Source organism: Leucoraja erinacea, chromosome 6 (genome assembly GCF_028641065.1).
Source record: "Leucoraja erinacea ecotype New England chromosome 6, Leri_hhj_1, whole genome shotgun sequence".
Lineage (NCBI taxonomy): Eukaryota > Metazoa > Chordata > Chondrichthyes > Rajiformes > Rajidae > Leucoraja > Leucoraja erinaceus.
The window spans coordinates 60,070,309-60,092,395 of NC_073382.1; the positions used below are offsets into that span (position 1 = coordinate 60,070,309).

General features: G+C 41.2%; 1 protein-coding gene across 5 annotated transcripts in view; it reads right to left on the bottom strand.

Moving 5' to 3' along the window:
• Positions 1-22,087, bottom strand: part of tenm4 (teneurin transmembrane protein 4) — a 531,769-nt gene that overhangs the window by 238,658 nt on the left and 271,024 nt on the right. For all 5 annotated transcript variants that reach the window (XM_055637190.1, XM_055637189.1, XM_055637191.1 and 2 more), the window contains exon 4: positions 1,418-1,627. In XM_055637190.1, coding sequence (XP_055493165.1) covers positions 1,418-1,627 — 210 coding nt within the window. The remainder of the gene's footprint in view (positions 1-1,417; positions 1,628-22,087) is intronic.

Here is a 22,087-nt window from a genome sequence, read left to right on the forward strand (position 1 = left end):
GGCAATAATGCAGTAATTTAGAAAAAAGCCTTTGCCTTTTATGCCAAGCCTTTCAGAAAATAACAAGTATAGCTTAGAAGTCAAGTAATTATTTTGGAAGCGTGATCCCCATTCAAATGTAAGAAACATGATTGCCACTGTATGCACAAAAAGTAATAATGATTACACAATGTTCCCTCGTGAAAAAAGCACAGGAAAGCGAGGCAAAGAAAATGCACCTCTACTTCCTTCGGTCTGAGGAAATTCGACATGTCTCCAATGATTCTTACCAATTTCCACAGCTGAAAGAATCCTATCCAGATTCGTCACAGCTTGCTAAAGCGTCTGGTCTGCTCAAGATCGCAAGAAATTGCAGAGAGTTTTGGTTGCAGCCCAGTACATCACACAGGCCATCACATTTCCCAATTTACTCTATCTGCACTTTACACTGCTTCAAGAAAGCAGGCAAAATAATCAAGGGCCATCAACACCCAGTTACCCTCTCTTCTCCTCTCTCCCATCAGGCAGGAGATGCAAGAGCTTGAATGCACATACCACCAGAATCAAGAACATTGATCAATAACATGCTGTTGTCTGACTCCTGAATTAACCTCTTGAACGCCAAGAATATATTCCTGATCTCCCAATCTACCTCATTGTGGAATTGAACTTTTATTTCATGGTCTCTGCAGCAGCTGCATATATTTTGCACTTTCTTTTTCACATTTGTACTGTTTTGATATATTCATGTATTGTGCCTGAATAATATGCAAACCAGTTTTTTGCTGTATTGCGGTACGCATGACAATAATAATAAACCGATAGCAACCAAATATTTCTTTGTTCCCTTCAAATCATCTTTGAATAACATCAACACTTAATACCTTGTACATTCAGAGGCCCTCTTTTACCCAAGAACAATGCGGCAGATGCAAATTGTTATTGTTGGTGTAGCATGGAAACAATAACTATTTTTATATTCCCAATTAGAATTTGCTTAGAAACTTCAAACCAATTGCTCACACCAATCAATGTCTGTTTTAAGTGGACCAATGGCTTTCTGTGGAAAAGCAGCAACTTTCGTAACATTAAGTACTTGATAAGTCACTGCACTTTCTTGATGTTATGTAAAAGGTGCTTTGGATTGACTGCAGACTATGATAATTAGAATGAATTCATTTTTTAAATAAACACTACAGGTACAATAATGGAGACAGAACCATTTTACACTGTAAGTTCCATTTGCAATTTTCAAAGACTGTGGCCAATATGAAAATACAATGTGTGTTGGTAGTATATTGGAATTATTTATGGTTAATAATGATGTTGCATTTTGTGTTACTTGTCAATATACACAGCATGAATTTATATTAGAGCACAGCATTAAGGCAGAAAGAAGGCAGGTTCACGGTAAATAATGCAAATACATTCAACTCACCATTTGTGGGAACATACAGGCTTCCAGAGTCAGTTTTAACCAAGAAAGAGTTGGGAACAAACTCCTCATCTGAGTCTGAATCTGGGTTTGCCTGTGTCATCTTACTGCTGAGCAACATTCGCTGGTTCTCATGGACTTCAGAAGGAGGGGGAGGGGAGTTGTACTGCTCCACTGGGGTTGATGAAGCAGTGGAGCAAGGCAGGGGAGGACCTGGGAATGAGACAAGAAAACAAAAACACAGATGAAAATGAGGGACTTGGAAAACACTGAGAACACATAATGAGACAAATGGATCGACACTCCAAGTATAACTGTAGCATGAGTGGCAAACAACAACAGTTGTAAATGCAAAGACAAATACCAATTGAAAACTGCCTCTATTGATTTTTCATTGTTTTTCATATTTCTCTGTGTTGTTCGCAACTGCTGCATGGCGAGATGATACTTATTATACCAAAGACAGACACAAAATGCTGGAGTAACTCAGCGGATTGGACAAATTACATTTCAAGTCGAGACCCTTCTTCAGACAGACTGAAATACTTTTGATACTGAATATATTTAGCTTAATATAAATTAAAATACTGCAAATTCTCCTGAATTTATGAGATTTGATATATATGTGTTTGAAGAGTTGAAATCATTGGAAAAGATTCAGTTTGGTTCAGTTCACTAAAGAGAATCAGGTGGATTTTAGTCATTGTTACTGGGAAAAAAATATTACTTATTGACCTCCAGCTGATCAATTCAGATTTTCAGTATTTGATTTTTTTTAAAACATTCAAACTGAGCTGGTTTACTCATTTACTTCCTAACTTCCCTGTTTGGGTTGGTGCAGAATTGATTAAGTTTGGGGTTCCAACAATTGTTGACATGTGCCTCTTGTAAAGATACATTTCTCTTTTTTTCTTGCTTTGTTATTTTTCTATTGTTAATTTTAAAACAAGAAGTTGTACACAAAATGTATTATGTTATATGCCACGGTGTATACGATTGTACATTGCTTCTAATAAAAATATTTTAAAAAGTAAAGATACATTATTCTCCAGTTTGGAGTCAGCATTGTGCACTCGAGGAGAAGATAGCCTTAGGTAGTTTAAAACAGAGGTTCATGCAGCCCTTTCCTCACATGTTCTCTCAGTTTGCAGTGTCCCTCAGCCTCACTGCTCAGGCACTTCCCTTGTTGCTCTCTGCCTAGTAGTTTAAATAGCTCTCAGCACAATCAGGAACTTGTTTGTTAATGATTACTCATGGTTGTGAACCGCCATCTTCCCATTTGACCACACCACTAAGAAGGATAGGGCAGTACGGTGGTGCAACGGTTGAGTTGCTGCCTTACAGCGCAAGAGACCTGGGTTCAATCCTGACTATGGGTGCTGTCTGTACAGAGCTTGTACCTTCTCCCTGTGACCGCGTGAGTTTTCTCCAGGTGCTCCGGTTTCCTCCAACCTTCCAAAGGCGTGCAGGTATAGGTTCATTGGCTTCTGGAAATTGTCCCTCGTGTGTAGGATAGAACGAGTGTATGGGTGATTGTTGGTTGGTACAGACTCGATGGACTGAAGGTCCTGTTTCTACGCTGGATCTCTAAACTAAACCAAACTTGACAAACAGGCACCTTGTGGCTTATGGCTTGTTTGATTTATGCTTTTTGTAATAACACGCTTGTTCCTTTAATACCAAAGCTTGATCTACATGGTTGTATTTGGAAATAACACGCTCAGATTCACTGCTGACACCCAAGTTGCCTATATGTATAGTGGATTGTGTACCGTTTTTGACACCATGTTATAGGAAAGATGTTGTTTGGTTCGAAAGGGTGCAGAGAAGATTTACGAGGATGTTACTGGGACTCGAGGGCCTGAGTGGAGGGAGAAGTTGAGCAGGCTAGGATTTTATTCCTTGGAGCGCAGGAGGATGAGAGGTGTCCTTATAGAGGTATAAACGATCATGAGAAGAATAGACAGGGTAAATGCACAGAATCTTTTACCCAGAGTAGGAGAATCATGAACCAGAGGACAGTTTTAATGTGAGCGGGGAAAGATTTAACCATCCGCCTACCAACCCCCCCCCCCCCCCACTAACCTGTATTAACCTATTACCTGACGCAATATATCCTATTCCTCCTCTCTTCCATCTTTTTTAACCCCTCTCCCTTCCCCCCTTACAATCAGTCTGAAGAAGGGTCCTGACCCGAAACATCACCTATCCATGTTTATCAGAGATGCTGCCTGACCTGCTGAACTGCTCCAGCACTTTTTTTTTGAAAACCTGCATCTGCAGTTCCTTGTTTCGACACCAGATGTGTAGGGATGAAAATTCAGGAAGGCGGGGAACATGTTGGCTAATTCCAAAGCCACGAGAAATGAGAAGGTCTAAACTAGTCGTCAAGATGGTTGGGAGGAAAGTTAGTGGTGGGGTAGGGAAGAGGGTGAATGTGGTTGGGGGGTCGCAGGCTACAGAGGTTCTAACAAGTGGTGGGGAGGCTGAAGGAGAACTGGGCAGGAGACCAACAGAAGAGGGTTCCTATCCCAGAACATTGCTTTTCCACTTAATTTTAATTTTTTATTGAATTTAAATCCTCTCAGCTTAACCACATATTCTTCACACTCTATGCATTTGATGCACCAACTCTACACAGCAGAATATTCCATACACTCACCACTGCAATCTCATGAGGTATAGGCAAAAACCTAATTGCTTGGAATTCTCAGCTGTTGAAACCAAGGGGTGGAGGGAGTGTGGAAATACCACTCCCCCAAGTATGTAGAAGAAAAATGTGCATTTGAGAGGAACGCACGCATCATTGACTTCCTACTTGTACCGGCAGACCTTTTTCCATTTTCAAGAGGGATAGATGACCTTCCAACATCTCACACTTTTACCACGAGAAGCCTTTATTTGCCCTAAATAAGGGCAATCTCCCTGTTGCATATTCTGCAACAAATGAAACAATCCTGCGGCAGTGCCATTATAATCAACTAAAACATTGTTTATCCCGTCAGGCCATCTCCTTTAATAATTGTTAAAGAGAGGCTGCTTTGCCCGATTTTCTCATTTCCACACGAGGAGTCAATCCAAGGTCTCTAACAAGTTCATAACATACGTCAAAGGAGCAGAATTAGGTCATTCAGACCATCAAGTCTACTCCGCCACATAGTCATGGCTGATCCAGCTTTCCCTCTCAATGCCATTCTCCTGCCTTGACACCCATCAAGCGTTCTATGTGGTCAGATCTGCTTTCATTGGAAAAGGCACAAAGCGCTGGAGTAACTCAGCTGGTCAGGCAGCATCTCTGGAGAACATGGATAGGTGACGTTTTGGGTCTGGACCCTTCGTCAGTTCCCTTCTCCAGAGATGCTGCCTGACCAGCTGAGTTACACCAGCAACTTGTGGCATTTGTTGTGAACCAGTATCTGCAGTTGCTTTTATCCACATTTTACTGCTTTCCCTGAATTTGCAGGTGAGCTTATGCATCCAATTCTCCACGGTGTAAAGAAAACTGGGCTTCACATTTAGGTTTAGGTTTAATATTGTCATGTGTACCCAGGCATTTTGAAAAATGTTTTTTCGCATGTTGTCTAATCAAATCAGATAATATGATACATAAATACAATCAAGTCAAATTCAAGTACAATAGGTAGAGCAAAGGGGGAAATACATAGTTCAGAATATAATTCTCAGCAACTGTGGCCAGTGGCGTAGGGTGGGTTTTGAGCGCCCGGGGCAGTTTAAAATATTGCGCCTCCTCATTAGCGGCTAGCCATGGTCCATGAGCTGTTATAAATCCAAATTTTGTATTTATTTTCTCAACGTAACAAAAAGATGGCGGTGCTGCCTTAGCAGCTGCGGCTGGCCTGCAGTCTGTCTGGTTTTTTTTCTCTTTTTTTGTGGTGTTCTTTTGTCCTGTTTAGTTGATTTTTGGTTTATTATGTAGTGTGTTGGGGGGAACACGTTTTTGGTCTCTTCCTTCGGGGAATGCGACTTATTTTGTCGTATCCCCCGTCTCCGCCTGCGCCGAGGCCTAATGATGGAGCTGGCGGCCTTGTAGTTGGGGCAGCGGCAGCGGCGGCTGGGACAGCGGCAGCGGCGACCAGAACTCGGAGCTGGGACAGCGGCAGCGGCCGCCCGGCATTGGAGCTGGGACGGTGGCGGCAGCGGCTGGGATGGCGGTAGCGGCTACGACAGCGGCGGCCTGGCCTCGGAGCTGGGAGATCGCTGGTTGGTTAAAATTGTTGGATAAAAATAGTTATAAAATGGCAAAAAAATTTACATTTTATTACAATAATTCCGGGGAAGGCTGCCAAAGGTGCAGCGTGCCTTTAGAACAAAATTCTTTGCCATTTTATAATTTTGTTTTATCCAACAATTTTTTTGCACCTCTAAAAAATTAGCGCCCGGGGCAAACGCCCCTCTGGCCCCCACCCCCCATCCACGCTACGCCACTGACTGTGGCACAACATTTCCATAGACACTTTCAAAGTCCAATGTCCACAACAGGGTTGAGGTTGAATCAAACAGTATCTGAGCTTATAGAAGGACTGCTCAGTGGGGAAGAAGCTGTTCCTGAAATTGCAGAGAATTGTAGATGCAGCCCAGGTCATCACACAAACCAATCTCCTTTCCATTGACTCCATTTACACCTCACACTGCCTCAGCAAGACCACCAACATAATCACAGACGGGTTGTACCCCGGCCACCCCCTCTTCTCTCTCTCTCATCAGGCAAGAGGTATAGATGCGTAAAAATACACTCCTCCAGATTCAGAGACAGTTTCTTCCCAGCTGTTATATGCAACTGAACCACCCTACAAATAACTAGAGAGCAGTCCTGAGCAACTATCTACTTCATTGGGATCCTCAAACTATCTTTGATTGGACTTTATTTTGCACTAAATGTTATTCACATTTTACCCATTATCATGTATTTGTATATTGTGCATGGCTTAAATGCAATCATGTGTTGGAGGGAACTGCAAATGCTGGTTTACACCGAAGATAGGCACAAAATGCGGGACAGGCAGCATCTCTGGATAGAAGGAATGGGTGAAGTTTCGGGTCAAGACCCTTCTACAGACTAAATTATGTATTGTCTTTCTGTTGACAGGATAGCATGCAACAAAAGCTGTTCACTGTACCTTGGTACATGTGACAATAAATGAACTCAAACCTACACTAAATACAAACTCAAAAATGCATGCATGTCTGATTGTATCTTAGTAAACTGAAGGCCACTGGAAAACTATTGTAGGAAGTAAAGAATATTTTGATGATTGCTTGTTGAACATAATTTGAAGATGAAAGCAGTACTTGCATTTGATGCAATGATGTGCAGGAAGATAGTGGCCTTTTAACAAAATTGTTAGCCTTGTTTAGTTCCAATCAGAATCAAGTGGCAGTGCTAGTGATCTGACCTACTCAAACTGAAATCAGAATGTATTAAATAATTTGATATGAATATATACGGTAGGCCTTGATTGCTTACCAAACATTACAGATTGTGTCAAATTGAGCCACAGAACATTTAATGCTTTTTAATAAAATACGCTTTTTGAAAGAAACCAATCAGCCAAAATGAGGGAACATCAAACTTAAATTCTCCAGGGGTCAGAGGGTGTTCCCTAGCATTAAGCTACTGAAATTCAAAGGCACTTTCTGCTGCTTGTTCGTGGGATGTCTGGGCCTCTGTGTATTTGTGCTACGAAGTGTTACTCAGTAGTTGTCAGCAATGTGATTGCCGCAGGCAGTGTTTACTCTTGAAGCTAAAGGGAATCAAAAAGGTCAATAAGTATGGCTCCAGCCCTTAGATCACTGAACTATAAAGACTTTCAAAGGGAATCTAAATTTTGTCCCTGCTGGAATAACAGTCAACTGGGTGGTGGATGCTGCCGTTTTTTTAATATCACAAATGGACCACCTTGTCCGAAGCCAACAAATAAAAACTCACAACACATATAAATGTAAGGAAGCCACAAGCTTTACATACTAACAAATGGGACTTCATTATCAAAGTGTTTAACTGCCAGAACAGGTTGCAATCTAGTGCTATAACACTGGCTCGATGTACAAGTTGATGCCACTAACTTTAATGGAACCAGATTTCGAAATGCAGCATAACACACTATTGTTGTATTAATGCACGTTTAGTACAAGTGACAAAGGACAAGATCATGATCTTTTTGCTTCTTTTTTGCAGACGTATTTATATGCTTTTTTTGCCACAGAAGGCTGAAGAGGCCGTCAATGGATATTTTTAAGGCAGAGATAGAGTTTTGATTTGTACAGATGTCAGAAGCTATGCAGAGATGTCAGGCGAATGGGGTTAGGAGAGAGAGATAGATCAGCCATGAGTGAATGGCGGAGTAGACTTGATGGGACTGGCCTAATTCTACTTCTATCACTTCTTACCTTCTCAATAGTTACGGTAAATTCCCACTGAGAGTGTAGGAAGATATGTATAAAACATGTTTCTTACTTTACCATGTTCCACGAGTGTGAAAAGCAGAATCGGAATGAAATGTTGATTGCAAACAACAAACATACTGCAGCAACAACCACCCTCAGCTATTCAGATTCATGGGATTCGTCTTGGAAGAATTCTTCTACATATGAGAGCAGCTTTGTGAATCTTCAGGGATGGCTATCAGGAGTGGTTGGATAAACTTGGATTGTTTTCTATGGAGCGTCAGAGGTTGAGCGGAGACCCGATGGAATATATAAAATTTTACGAGAGGCGTAGATTGGATAGGCAGTCAAAGGGTGGAAGCCATAGCTTTAAGGTGAGATCGCTTTAAGGGCAAAGTTTAAAAGAGAGGTTTTTTGACATAGATGGAGGTTGGGGCCTGGAACGTGCGAGCAGGGGCGGTGGTGGAGGCAGATGCGAAAATGGCATCCAAGGAGCTTTTAGATAGGCATGTGAATATGCAGAACATGGAGGGATATGGATTATGTGCCGGCAGATTAAATTAATCCAACTTGGCATCATTCAATTCAATTACACATTATTGTCTCATGTACCTAGTACAGTGAAATGCATGGTATTGCATTCAACTAGGTAGAATCATATAGCAGACCTCACTTGGGCAGTCCACAAGTTGTCACGTCAACAAAGTTGCACAAGTTCTCCCCCCCGCCCCCCCGTTCCCCTTTGTTGTGCAGACATTGAAAGCTAAAGGGCCTGTTCATCAGCCATTGTTCTTATATCATTTTTATATCCTCTCTCGTGCCTCCATACATTTTTATGATATGGAAACCAGATCTCTCAATGGCCCCACATTATGATCTAATCAAGATTTCTCATCAACATCATCCAGTCTCTTGACCTGTTGGCTATCTCTTTGTAGTTCACAGTGTGAATAAGTTCAATCTCTCTGCATTTAAACCCTCATCACAACTCCTTCTCCTCACCACTAACCTCTTCACTGCATGGTGAAGTACTTTACAAAGAACACTATACACTACCGGAACCTGCCAGCCCATGAGCCCATAATGTCTGTGTCGGACACGATGCCAAGTTAAGCTAATCCTCTCTGCCTGCACATGATATACAAGAGAGGAACTCATTAATATCAGACATTCGGTTCCTCCAAACATTGTTCCGGGTTTTTCTCAGAGTGCACACTGGATGATTTGGACACACTTGTCAGCAGAGCTGTGTTTATGTCCAAGGCTGTGAGACGGAGGAGGACCTGGGGGAAGCACTCTGGAGCATTCGTCCGACACCGGCAACGAGGATTACGCTCACCGCTCCCGACTATATTCCTTGCAAATCTACGTTCCCTCAACAACAAAATGGACGAAATGCAACTCCTGCACCAGACAAACAAGGACCTTCTCTCGAGCCGTTGCCCTGTGCTTCACCGAGACCTGGCTGTGCGAGTCAACCCCGGACAATGCGCTGTAACGGGCTGGCTTTCAACTGCACAGAGTGGACCGCAAAGCGGTGGCAATGGGGAAATCAATGCGAAGGAATATGCACCGTCAAATTCCTTGTATGTATACATACTTGTCTAATAAATGTATTCTGATTCTGATTCTGATCCCTCCCTTCCCTGCATATCCACGTGGATATCCGAAAGCCTCTTATATACCCTATCATGTCCGCCTCCATCTCCCTTGGCAGCATGTTCACATAATTCTCTTTTCACAAAATTGAAATTAATTGAACAGAGCAAACGGAATCCAGCAGAAGAATTTACAGACGAGTCAGCAAGGGAGGTGAGACTATTATGTCCCCTGTGTACTACTGAGAAATAAAATAGTTGGAAAAGTTCATTTTGGGTTTAGAACATGTTGAAGTGAGACTTCCATGTCAGGGTGATACAATCATTGTGCAGAAATGTGGCAGAAGAGGCAGCAGCCAAAGGATACAAAGGCATTCAGAGTTGTTGGTGATAATTGGAATTCTGCAGTGCATGAGAGCAAAGTTTGATCACTTTTGGCCAGTGGAAGAAGCAGGTCTGCCAGGGTTCCTGATCCCATGACATTGGGGTTTCTGAAGACTGAACCTCAATCTCAAAACCCATGGTGTATTTAGAGCTTGTGGAAGAAAACATTTTTTCCCCCCATAATCTTCTGCTCCAAAAAGTGAGCCGCTCTTTATTGTAACACACAGCAAAACACAGTTCACATGCAAATTCTGACACCTGGAGGACATCTATTGAAAGCCAGCGGCAGATTAAACTTGTGGTTACTGGCTGCATTCCACATACCCCTGAGGAGAAAAAGGAGTGCATTCATGCTCATATCCTGTGACTTAAATCAGTTGTAGCGGTTATGTAATCCTATAGATAAAAATGTTCCTACACACAGGGGAACAGGGCCTGAGAGTTAGAGCACTAGCGTCCATTGGATTTTTTATTAAAAGTAAGTAAGCCTCTTTAACAATCCTGAGTCCCTATTGTTACTACATTAAACACGAGAACCACCATGCAAATATTTCAAATGCAAAAACAAAGACAATATTTCTATAATTCCACCTGTTATTTTAAAGGGGTATATTACACTGTTTAAGCATTTATACTCATTCCAAAACACAGCCAGAGTATGACGGAAAAATGAATTTCAAACCTTGAGCCCTAAATCTCCTCAATCTATTAATGGCACTGTTTGTTAAACAATCATTACATTTGTTATTTTTCCTCTTGTGTGCTAAAAATATTATTCCCACCTTAAATTACACCACTCTTTGCCTGAAATGCTTTACCCTTGCTGAGAGCAGCATGGGTCACTTCAGGGTGCCTCAGCTCATCCAAGTGTGGTGGTGGGGGCAACTGGAACATGGATCCCTTCAATAATCAACTCCCCAACAAACAATACTCAGTGGTCAAACAAGGTCTTGTTCTCATGAAGGATATGTGAGAGTCATAGTCTCATACAGCATGGAAGCAGGCCCTTCAGCCCAACTTGCCTATACCAACCAAATGCCCAGCTAAATCCGTCCCATCAGCCCACATTTGGCCATATCCCTCAAAACGTTCATATCCATTCACGTGGCCCTTCAAAATGCAGCAATACAGGAAATCCTTGCAATAACGGACCTCTCTATAGTGTATTTCAGTTATATTGGACCGAGGCTCCTGTTGCACAGCCCCCCACTTCCGCCAAATGAGTTGGTGTCACGTGGCGTGTTTTCGGTTGCAGGAGCGGAGAGAGCAAGCAGCACGACAGTGGTGTGAGTATCGGGCCCATCCCCAGCGCACCGCGTGTGGGGCCAGGTACTCTGCGGCTTCCCGGACTGCAAATTCTCGCTTGTTTAACACCCTCCCAACCACTTTAGATAGACACAAAAAGCTGGAGTAACTCAGCGGGTCAGACAGCATCTCTGGAGAAAAGGAATAGGTGATGTTTCTGGTTGAGACGTCACCTATTCCTTTTCTCCAGAGATGTTGTCTGACCTGCTGAGTTACTCCAGCTTTTTGTGTCTATCTTCAGTTTAAACCAGCATTTGAAGTTCCTTCCTACACATTGGGTTAAACTTTACCCCCCTCGCTCTGTTATAGCAGACAATCACCAATAACGGACACCATTATATTACTGTTTAATTCTAGCACAAGCCTGCAATGTGTGCCAAATGCCTCATTATTCACATGAGCATTTGACGGTATTCGCAAGATATTTCAGTATAAGCAGCATCCGAGTTGAAAACCGTCCGTATCTTATTCATTCAATTACATTTTCAAGCAGGGAACATTGGTTAAAGATCAACAGCAAGAACAATGAGTAATTCATTGCTCACCATTTATGAAGATCTGGCATTAATTCTAGAGTCCCTCACTGCCAACCCAACAAATTCAGTACAGTTCAAGATCTAACTCTGCACCAGGTATCATTATGTGCATTCATTCTCTGGCTGTCAGCTACTGAAGTCATCATTGGTGTGATGTTAAAGCACCATCGCTTCAACCTGACATGCTAATCTCTGTTGCACTGCTGTCAGCAATGGCAGCAAGAAAATTGCACTTATGGGATGTTAAAGAATAATTTTAAAAGGCTTCTGGAGTTCTCTCTATTCATCTCTGCAGACTGGGCTAGAGTAATGCCAACACCAGATTGTTTTCCATTGATGAAGCTCTTTTAATGCTATTTTAATGCCCGCAGGTCATTATTAACATCTTCACCACCTTTTTAAATGCTGTTCCTATTTTTTTACTTGCTTATCACATATCAATCACAGCAAATTTAAACAAGTCACAGTGGAATAATAATGAACATCCTGTTACAGCTGAAATTCATTTAATCACCAGCACTTTGCACTTGCATGTTTGAAATGATTGTTACTTACTATTGTCCCTTTATTCTGACCACAGTTGACACTAGACTTGTGAATTCTTCCCACATCCAAAAGATATGTGGGTTTGTAGGTTTATTGGCGTCTGTGAAACTGCCCCTACTGGGATAACATAGAGCTGGTGTGAACAGGTGATGGATGGTCGGCGTGGACTCAGTGGGCATAAGGGTCTGTTTCCATGCTGTATCTCTAAACTGAACAAAGCGTTGTTGTCAAATGTAGCATGCGACAAGTGTAATTTCTAAGTGTAATAGTTCTGCCAACTATGTACGTTATTGCATTTTTTAAACATTTATTTGCTGCAGAATGTACTTTGTATTCCATCTCTCATGTCTGTGTATGTCACACCTTGGAATCATGAAGATCGATACCAAAGCAGGAAAGAATAGATGTGTTGGAAGGAACTGCAGATGCTGGTTTAAACCAAAGATAGACACAAATTGCTGGAGTAACTCAGCGGGACAGGCAGCTTCTCTGGGGAGAAGGAATGGGTGACGTTGCTTCCTTCCTCCGCTGAGTTACCCTCTGAGTTACTCCAGCTTTTTGTGTCTATCTTCGGTTTAAACCAGCATTTGCAGTTCCTTCGTACACATAGTATAATTATGTGGGATCCCAATATCCACACTGGCTTCTTTTAGTCATCCAAGGCACACAAGCAGGCATGGTGGTGTGGGAATCTGAGTGCGGATATGACTCAAACGTCAAATTGCTTCCCTCAGGCACCCCACTGGTTGTACCAGGCACTGAGCAACTGAACACAGAGATCCTTGGAAAATAATTTCTGGAGGCTGCTCGTAAAAGGATCTGGCAAAGGTTCAGGCCAGCAGAATTGGCTCTCTGTCAACTTTATATCTGGGTGCAAATCAGATTTCTCGTCATTTATTTATGTTTGGTAATGATGGCAAATTAGCAACAAGACAACCTCATTAGCAATCAGGTGCTTAAAGATATATGTTAGGTGGCTGATGAAGTTTGATTCAGAGAGAAGTTAAGCTGAATACTTCGGAACAATACCAGTAGAAGTATGTCCCAAATTGTAATGTTTCAATTTATTGCAAGAATAATAAGGAGATAGTGTAATCTTTGAAGGATAGATTATTAAAAAGGTAAATGAGATTGTAATTATAACTTTTAGAAACCGTTTGGACAGATATATGGATATGGTTTGGAGAGAAATGAGCCAAATGCAGGCAAATGGGACTAAGCCAGCAGACTAATTTAGTCGATATGGATATGGTGGGCAGAAGGGCCGGTGTATGTGCTGCACAGCTCTATAACTCCATGGAATCCTGTGAAGTAATGTTCATAAGTTCATAAGTCATGGAAGCAAAATTAGGCCATTTGGCCCATCGGCCCAACTTGCTTAAAAGAAGTGCATGATATTGCATGATTTTCACCCACTCTTTAGACTTTAAAGATGCAGTGCAGAAACAGGCCCTTCGGCCCACTGAGCCTACGCTGACCAGAGACCATCTTGTGCAAAAGCACTATCCTACACACAAGGGACAATTTACAATTTTACTGAAGCCAATTAACCCACAAATCTGTACGTCTTTGGAGTGAGGGACAAAACCGGAGAACTCTGAGAAAACCCATGTGGTCATGGAGAGAATGTACAAGCTCCATATAGACAGCACCCCACAGTCAGGATCGAACCCGGGTCTCTGGTGCTGTAAGGCAGCAACTCTACTGCTGTGTCACCATGCCGCCCTTAACTCATTCAACCTCTCCACACCCTGCTGTATCCTTTAACCTTCATGGAACAGTACAGCACAGGAACAAGTCCTTTGGCCCACAATGTCTGTGCCGAACCTGATGCCAAGCCAACTCTATCTGCCTGCACATGATCATATCCTTCCATTCCCTGCCTGTACCATGTGCCTATCAAAAAGTCCCTTAAATGCGACTATCGTAACTACTTTCATGTCATCAGCAAACCTGGAAACCTTACACTCTGTCACCCTCAGAACTGATCCTTGGGACACTCCACAAGTTATATATTTCCATTCTGAAGATCTATTTATTCTGACTCTTCACATTCTCTGTATTCTCCATGGTGAATTGGTAATAAATGGGGTTTGAATTAATAAATTTCCAAGGAGAGTGAAAGGATAATCTATCAGAATTTCTTCACCTTGAGAGTTATTAGGCAGAGACAACCAAATCATTTTGATGTATTGCCACTTTGAAAATGAAGAATTATACAAAGTTATGAAGGACAAGGATCAAAATAGAAATCTTTGCTTGACAATTTACTATTGGCAAAGGCCAATGGCAAAAGAGACACCTGTTATACTGCAATTTATGATCCTATTGGAATGATATCTTGGGGAATATGCATTTTGTTTTCATGCTCTGTTTTTACAGTTCGGAAGTGACATGGAAAACCGTGAAAGCACATGTTTAGGAAGAAATAATGTAGACAAATGAACTTAATAACAATGTTTTAGAAGTGGAGTGGCAAAATTGAAATTGAAAGGACATTGTGGCAGGAATCCTATATTGAACATTGAAAGGACCATGATTAATGATAATCAAAACCTATAGGAATCCTATATTGCACAAATAATGGCAAATTTACCACTAACAAGATCAGTACATGTCATAACACTCAGATTCCACCTTGCCCAGATAAATCAACAGTTAAACAACTGCACTTAAAACTCAGCGGGTGCAGCAGCATCAATGGAGCGAAGGAAATAGGCAACGTTTCGGGCCGAAACCCTTCTTCAGACTGATCAGGGGTGGGGGTGGGTGGGGACAAGAAAGGGACAAGAAAGTCCCCACCCACCCCCCCCCTGTCAGAACATTTCGCAGAAACGTTGCCTATTTCCTTCGCTCCATAGATGCTGCTGACCCGCTGAGTTTCTCCAGCTTTTCTGTGAACCTTCGATTCTCCAGCATGAATTCCCTCAACAACGTTAAACAACTGGGTTTGTAATCAAGAGAATTTACAAATGTACACACTGTTTCGCCAGCTAACTTGCTTTTGTTAGCATGCCCTTGTGCAGAAGACAAATATACAATGGTAAACAAGCTTTGAATTTAAACAGAATTGATAAAGAATTGTGGCTGATGCATCTTAGACTCATTCATTTAATCGACTGACAAGCATATTAACCAGGTACCCAGACACAAAGGCAGGTGAGCCAGGGTGAGTTTCTGGGCGGACAGAATTCCTTCATGCTACCTGTTGCGTTACAATTGGATTGGCAAGATGAGGGATGTGAATAAAACAGTGATTGATGTGGCGGCTCTTTCCTGTTGCTAAATCAACCATACAATCAGACATCACAGAGTCGCATGTAGGCCAGTGAACGTTGAACTTCTCAAGGTGGAACTAATGTTAACGTAACGCCTTCATCAAATCAAGACAACAAGCGAAGACCCTGTTGCCCTCGGCCAAAATCAAACCATGTTGCTACTTGAATGCCTGACCTATTGTGACAGCATTAGTTATGGGTCAGATACTTACTATATATCTGTTGCATAATTCTGTTATTTAAAAAAATGCGAGCTATTGTTTCTTCATAAGCCTCAAAACCATAGTATTCTGTAATCCTATCCAGCTAATCTGTACTGGGATAGAATCAAAATCTCACAAGTACAAGACAAGGATAAAAACAACAGCATTCAATCCATCTCAGTTTATAGCCAGCTGGTTTTCCCTATAGCTTTATTGCAGCTATGAGTGAGCAGAGTATCCACACCCAAAGTTAATGAATACAGTATAAAACAAAAAGAGCAGAACGAAAGCACCAAGACCTCATAGACTTGAGTCCAGTTTAATTCTGCAAGGATTTTGATAGTTCTATACACACAGGAATTCATTATATGTGAAATAACGCAACATAAATTATTCAAGAAAATTGTTAACATTAAAATATTACAGTATGGAAAAAGCATTGAAAGACTCCCATCTCACCTTTCAAAAATGATGTATATTCTTTGTGTGATTCATCAAAGCAGGCAAGAAACTTGCAAAAATAAATCTCCATGAAATAATGAATATGAAAGATAGAGGGAGAGATTGTTTGGTTAGTCGTTGCATGAACATAACCAGTGACTGTTAGTCTTAAGATTATTCTGGCCAGCTGCTGTGTCTGGAATTCCTGACAGCTATTCTCAGGAGAGCTGGCCTGTAAGTCTCTCAAGCAACTACAAGCCCTAAAAGCCCCAGTTGCAACCTGACACTCCGCACAAGCAGTTTCATCTGTTCAGTCCAACCTTAATTAATTGTCTTTCTGTATAAATGGAAACAGCTGAGACTCCTGTGGTGATCAGGTATAATGCATAGTCAAAGGACGGCTGTGCAGATGTATAATAACAGCACTTAAAAGCATATTTTGGAAATGATTGAACATTCATTTTTGGAAATGAATTTTAAACCTGGGACATCTCATTCAGAGCATTTGGATTTTTTAAATTTATCTTTTATATAGTGATGCATTATTTCTTGCAGAATGGAAATCTGCAGGAAAAAAAATCATAATATAATTGGTCACATCAATTACTAATATTGCTATATGGGTCATGCATTCATTTTGCAAGACTTTTTATCTGCTGAGGTCTTCCATTAGACTTGCATTTACAGAAAATATATTTTAAACATAATTAAATTATCTGCAGAAGGCACAATATAAAAATAGCAGATACATGGAAATGATTTCAATAATTTTGTCTCTGGGTTCTATAAAGTAGCTCGCTGGTAGCTATAAAAACACTACACTCATATTACTGTTATAATTCATTACATCATCCAACCTATTAGCTGAGATGTTGTCTCTGAACACAGCACCGTGTCCATTAATTACTTGATGAAATAGGGGGGGAAATTTGATTGGAGAAAAGGAACAGCTGGTGTATTTTTACAGAAAGATTTCTTCAGATTTACCAAATGGGTTCTGCACTTAACCAGAGCAATCTCACCACATTGAATTAAGGATACCTTAAAGCTGATTGGTTTTAGGTTTACCAACTAACCCTCAAAACCCTTTAATGACTGTTCACTATTGTACAGACAGAATAATCAAGAATTACAAATAATTTGTATAATTAAGAAATTAAATTCTGATGATTTTATGGAGGAAAGTCATTTAAGGAGGTATTAAGCCAAATGTGCAAACTGTTCTTTCAATCTTTTTTTTTGCATTTACTGTACAAATGCCTCGCATATGTTGCATAAAGTACCATTATGACTATGACAATCGCTTTGATGTTTTCTCTGATGAAATGTTTAAAATATCAGTTGATTAAGGGCCTGTCCCACCTGGGTGACCTAATCCGCGAGTTCTGGCGAGTTTGCCCTCAACATACTCGCAGCATGGTCGACAGGAGGTCGTAGGAGGTCTTCGTAACTCTCCTTCATGCTTGAGAGTGGTCTCCGCATACTCGAGGTCTCAGCTAGGTCACAGAGTTTTTTTCAATATGTTAAAAAATGCCCGCGAGTAAAAAAAGGTCGCCATGGAAAAAATCGATACTTTTTTTACTCGTAGGTTTAGTCGTAGTAGGTCGGCATGTTAGTCATAGGTAATCGAGGGTAGTCGAAGGTAGTCGTAGATAGTCTTCATCATAGTCGAAGGGAGGTCGAAGGAGATCGAAGGAGGTCGTCTTCACTCTCCACTATTCGGTGTCCAATTTTCCCAAAGTTAGTTGTAGCTAGTCGTAGTTAGTTGAAGCTGGTCTTCAACATAGTCGAAGGAGGTCGTCAACATGTCATTTTTTCAAACTCTTCTAAACTCGCCAATTAGGGCCCCAAAGTGGGACAGCCCCTTTACCGTTCGTCAACCTAGAGGTCGCATCTTCCTAGAAAAATCACTGAGCGTCAGATATATTCCTTTGTAATGTGCAAATTGTCCACACCGACCAGTAATCCCCACCACACTAGTTCTATCCTGAACACTAGATAATTTACAGAGCCAATTAGCCGATAAACCTGTATGTCTTTGGAATGTGTGACGAAACCAGAGCACCCGGAGAAAACCCACATGGTCACATGGAGAATGTACAAATTCTGGTCAGACAGCACGTTTATTCAGGATTGAACCCGGGTCTATGGCATTGTGAAGCAGCATCTCTACCGCTGTGCCACTATGCCGCCCCATTTTGCTTGCTTTAAGAATTATTTAATACGATCAGTTGCTCAAATAGCTTGGTGACATCGCCATGACTGGACATTGACAATCTCCTTAAAGTGCTGCATGGCATCAACAAAGTTTTAAAGTTTTTTTGTTTTTTTTCGAGATACAGCGTGGAAACTGTTCCCTTCAGCCTACCGAATCCACACTAAGCAACGATTACTCCGTACACTTATTCTATCCTACACACTGGGAACAATTTGTAGAGGCCAATTAACCTATAACCTAACATGTGCTTGAGGAAACCGGAGCACCCGGAGAAAACCCATGCAGTCACAGGGGGAACGTACAAACTCTGTGCAGACAACATTCATAGTCAGAATTGAACCTGTGTCCCTGGCGCTGTAAGGCAGCCACTTTACTGCTGTGTCACTGTGCTGTCATGAGGTGGATTGGCTGAGGTGCAGATAATGCCACAAATTTTATCTGATCTTTGTGTGCAGTTGTCTTTGAGGTCAGTAGCAAGTGTCATGCCTTTGCCATTCATGACAAAACCCAGGTCAATGCTGAAAAATTAATTTGTTATTTCAACATTGTAAGCACATCATTATCAACTTGCAATATTAGCAGCCCAAAGGGCAAAAGCCTTGGAGCAAGACTTGCTTTGAGATACTGTAAAGGGCCTGTCCCACTTTCCCGAGTCCTCTGCCGAGTTGAAAGGACCTTAAAATAAAATCAAGATTTTTGTGATCTACGAACTCCTCCTCCCGACTATCGTTTAACTCGTAGACTTTTTTGTCATGTTGGAAAAAATGTCCCGACTTATCTGATGCCCCGAGCACCTACGGCTGGCATTACGAGCCGCTACAGTATATCTACGGACTCCTACGGACTTGCCACGGACATTCTCCGAGTTTGAATCAAGGGGAAAACTCGTGAGAATTCGCGAGTAGCTTGGGTAAGTGGGACAGGCCCTTAAGTAAGCAAGGTCTAGCATTGACAACCATACTGTATATCATGTAAACCATGTTTTACAATTTTGTCTTTTGATGGTAATTAAAAACTAGCAATCTTCCGACATTAAAGGCAGTGCTTTGGCCAAATCTCTGCTGGCAGATATAAATGGAATTACACAGCAGATGTTGTCAGAATGTTGTCTCTAACTCCGAGCAGACCAAGTTAATAACTCTTGTGCAAAGATTTGATGAAAATATTGTCCAGTCATATCAGCAGGCATTGAAACCCGTCTTCACTTGCCTAGTTTATTCATCACATTTGAACTACAGTGGCGTAACCATGGCGTAATCATGACAGGAGAAGTTGGACAGCTCAACTTAATTTGTCACCATTAGCAACTGCACTGCTCTGCAAATCATCTGCCACAAAACACTGCAGTGTTACGGCCTTACTTGGCAGGTTGACAAGAAAAACATCCATTGCTCCTGCGCTTAGTGGAGCCCATCAACGTGGAGATCAGAGACGTTTGGCCACTCTGCCAGCTCTTTACAAGAGCACAAACATGACAGAAACAGCTCATCGAAAGTTGCAGCAGCTTAGCCCAAGCCAGTGTGTGCATCAGGCTCGGCATCCCTGCCTTCAACCGGGATGTATCTTGTAGCCATGTGGCCAAATGGACATACGACAACGTGTGATCCAAGTCAATGGTGCTTTGGGAATAAAAGGTTTATTTAAAACAAATATTCAATCACCCACCACACTGTAAAAAGAAACTGCCCACCTTCATATCTCCCCCAACTTTCCCCCTCTTACTTTATCGCTATGCCCTCTAGTTTTTGACCCTTCACCACGGGAGAAAGGTCCTGACTGTTTACCCTAGATACACCTTTCATCATTTTACATACTTCTATCATGTCCCCCCCCCAACCTCTGTGCTTCAGAGAAAACAATCCAAGTTTGTCCAACCTCTCCTTATAGCTCATACTCTCTAATCCAGGCAGCATTCTGGTAATATTCTTCCATACTTACTGCATTGCTGCACAAATATGCTTTGTACACATCTGTGGCACAAGCAACTGTAATATAGAACAGCAAGCCTTTTAGACTCTGATTAACAGACAGCAAACAGATATGCAGATTGGTGAGATGACACACTATTTCATTATAGGGAAGGAATCATACAACAAACAGTTTGGTCATGTGTCCTTAATTAGGAAAACATCAAATTTAATCAGGACACATTTTTAAAGACTTGGAGCAGAAAAGATTAGATATTGGTCAGAGAAATGTTATTTTCACACTGCAACTTGTTGAACTTAATTTCCCTGTAACAGTCAATGAGGTTACTCAGATAATTTAGCAAGACTTGGTGATATAGAGGGCCAGTGACAGAAGTGAATATGGAATGTGTCCAAATTGCACTCTGCAACCATTCTACAGTTGTTGCTTTGAACTACGAACTGACGAGGAATGGTTAATTGGAACTGATTTCAAGTATCTTCAGGAGAATTCAAGTATATTGAAAATGGACACACATCTGTTTTGTAGTCAATGCCTACTATGTTCTGTTGAGCTGAAGCAAAGCATGAATTTCATTGTCCTATCAGGGACATGACAATAAACTCTCTTGAATCTTGAATCTTGAGAAAGATTGGAGGCAAGACATCTGCCAAACAAAATTGAATTGTCAATTTGAAGGTAAGTTTCTGTATTAGCTAAAACTTGGTAAAAAAAAATGAAGTGCCAAGCAAGTCAATTTGTAGGATCATGGAAATAGTTGAAATGGTCATTTGCAAAGTCCATGTTAATGTTCATCACAAAGGGGAAAAATATTTCCTTGAGCTAATTGTACATTCAAAATGGATTGAAGTCAGAGACATGTCGATACTGGTAGAATGAACCAGTAAAGACATAAAATTGATCTTTTCCGTGAATGGAAAATGGTTGAACGAATGTTTTGCAAAAAAACATAATTCAATACAGAGTTAAATACTGTTCAAAAGTCATGGCATGTTGCAATTCAAGTCAGAACTCATGAACATGTAGACAATTGAGAAGGTCAAATCGACTAGGGAAGTATGTTAACATACTGAATCTGTAAAGATGGTGATTAGCTGTGAAAAGTGTTGAAATAAAATTTCTCCTGAGGGAAAGAAGAGGTACATTTGGCTCCATTTATGTAAGTCATGTGTTGTAAGTGTTATATGCAATGGAAGTTCCTTGTTCTTAGGGTTACATCACCACACTTGCTCAAAGCTTCTTTCTGCAATCCATCAGTTCTTGGGCCTCACACCTGAATCTACCGATGTTCTAAAAACCTTGGGCATCCTTACTTCCCTGAATAATCAAGATAAATACCTGAGAGTTATAGTCTTCGACCGCTTCTATGCGAGATAAAAGATTTACAGAACAAGTGGGAGTATTTGTGTGTAAATGTGGCATGGACAAACGCATTTTATACTTACACAAGCTTTTATATATATATTAACAATAAGGATCATTCCTTCTCTTAACATCTTCCTACTTTCTCCACCAATAATGTAATCATCAATTTTTTGACAATGTTGTTTAATAACTTCCTTTAAACAATACACACACTCTCACTCTCTCTGTTTTTCTTTGGCACTGTTGCTGAGAGCTTTCCCCATTTAACTGAGCAACCATTTCTGCTGAGACTTCAGTGGAGCATGCCGAGGGAGTTTTGCATCATCAGTGATGCCCTCCTGATTTCAACGTTTAACTAGTGTACACCTGCTCCAATATTCCAGGGCACGACTGTATGATGATCATTGCTTCTCCTGGTGACCCTGGACAACATTATATCCTAATCAACTCCATGATGAAAATAAG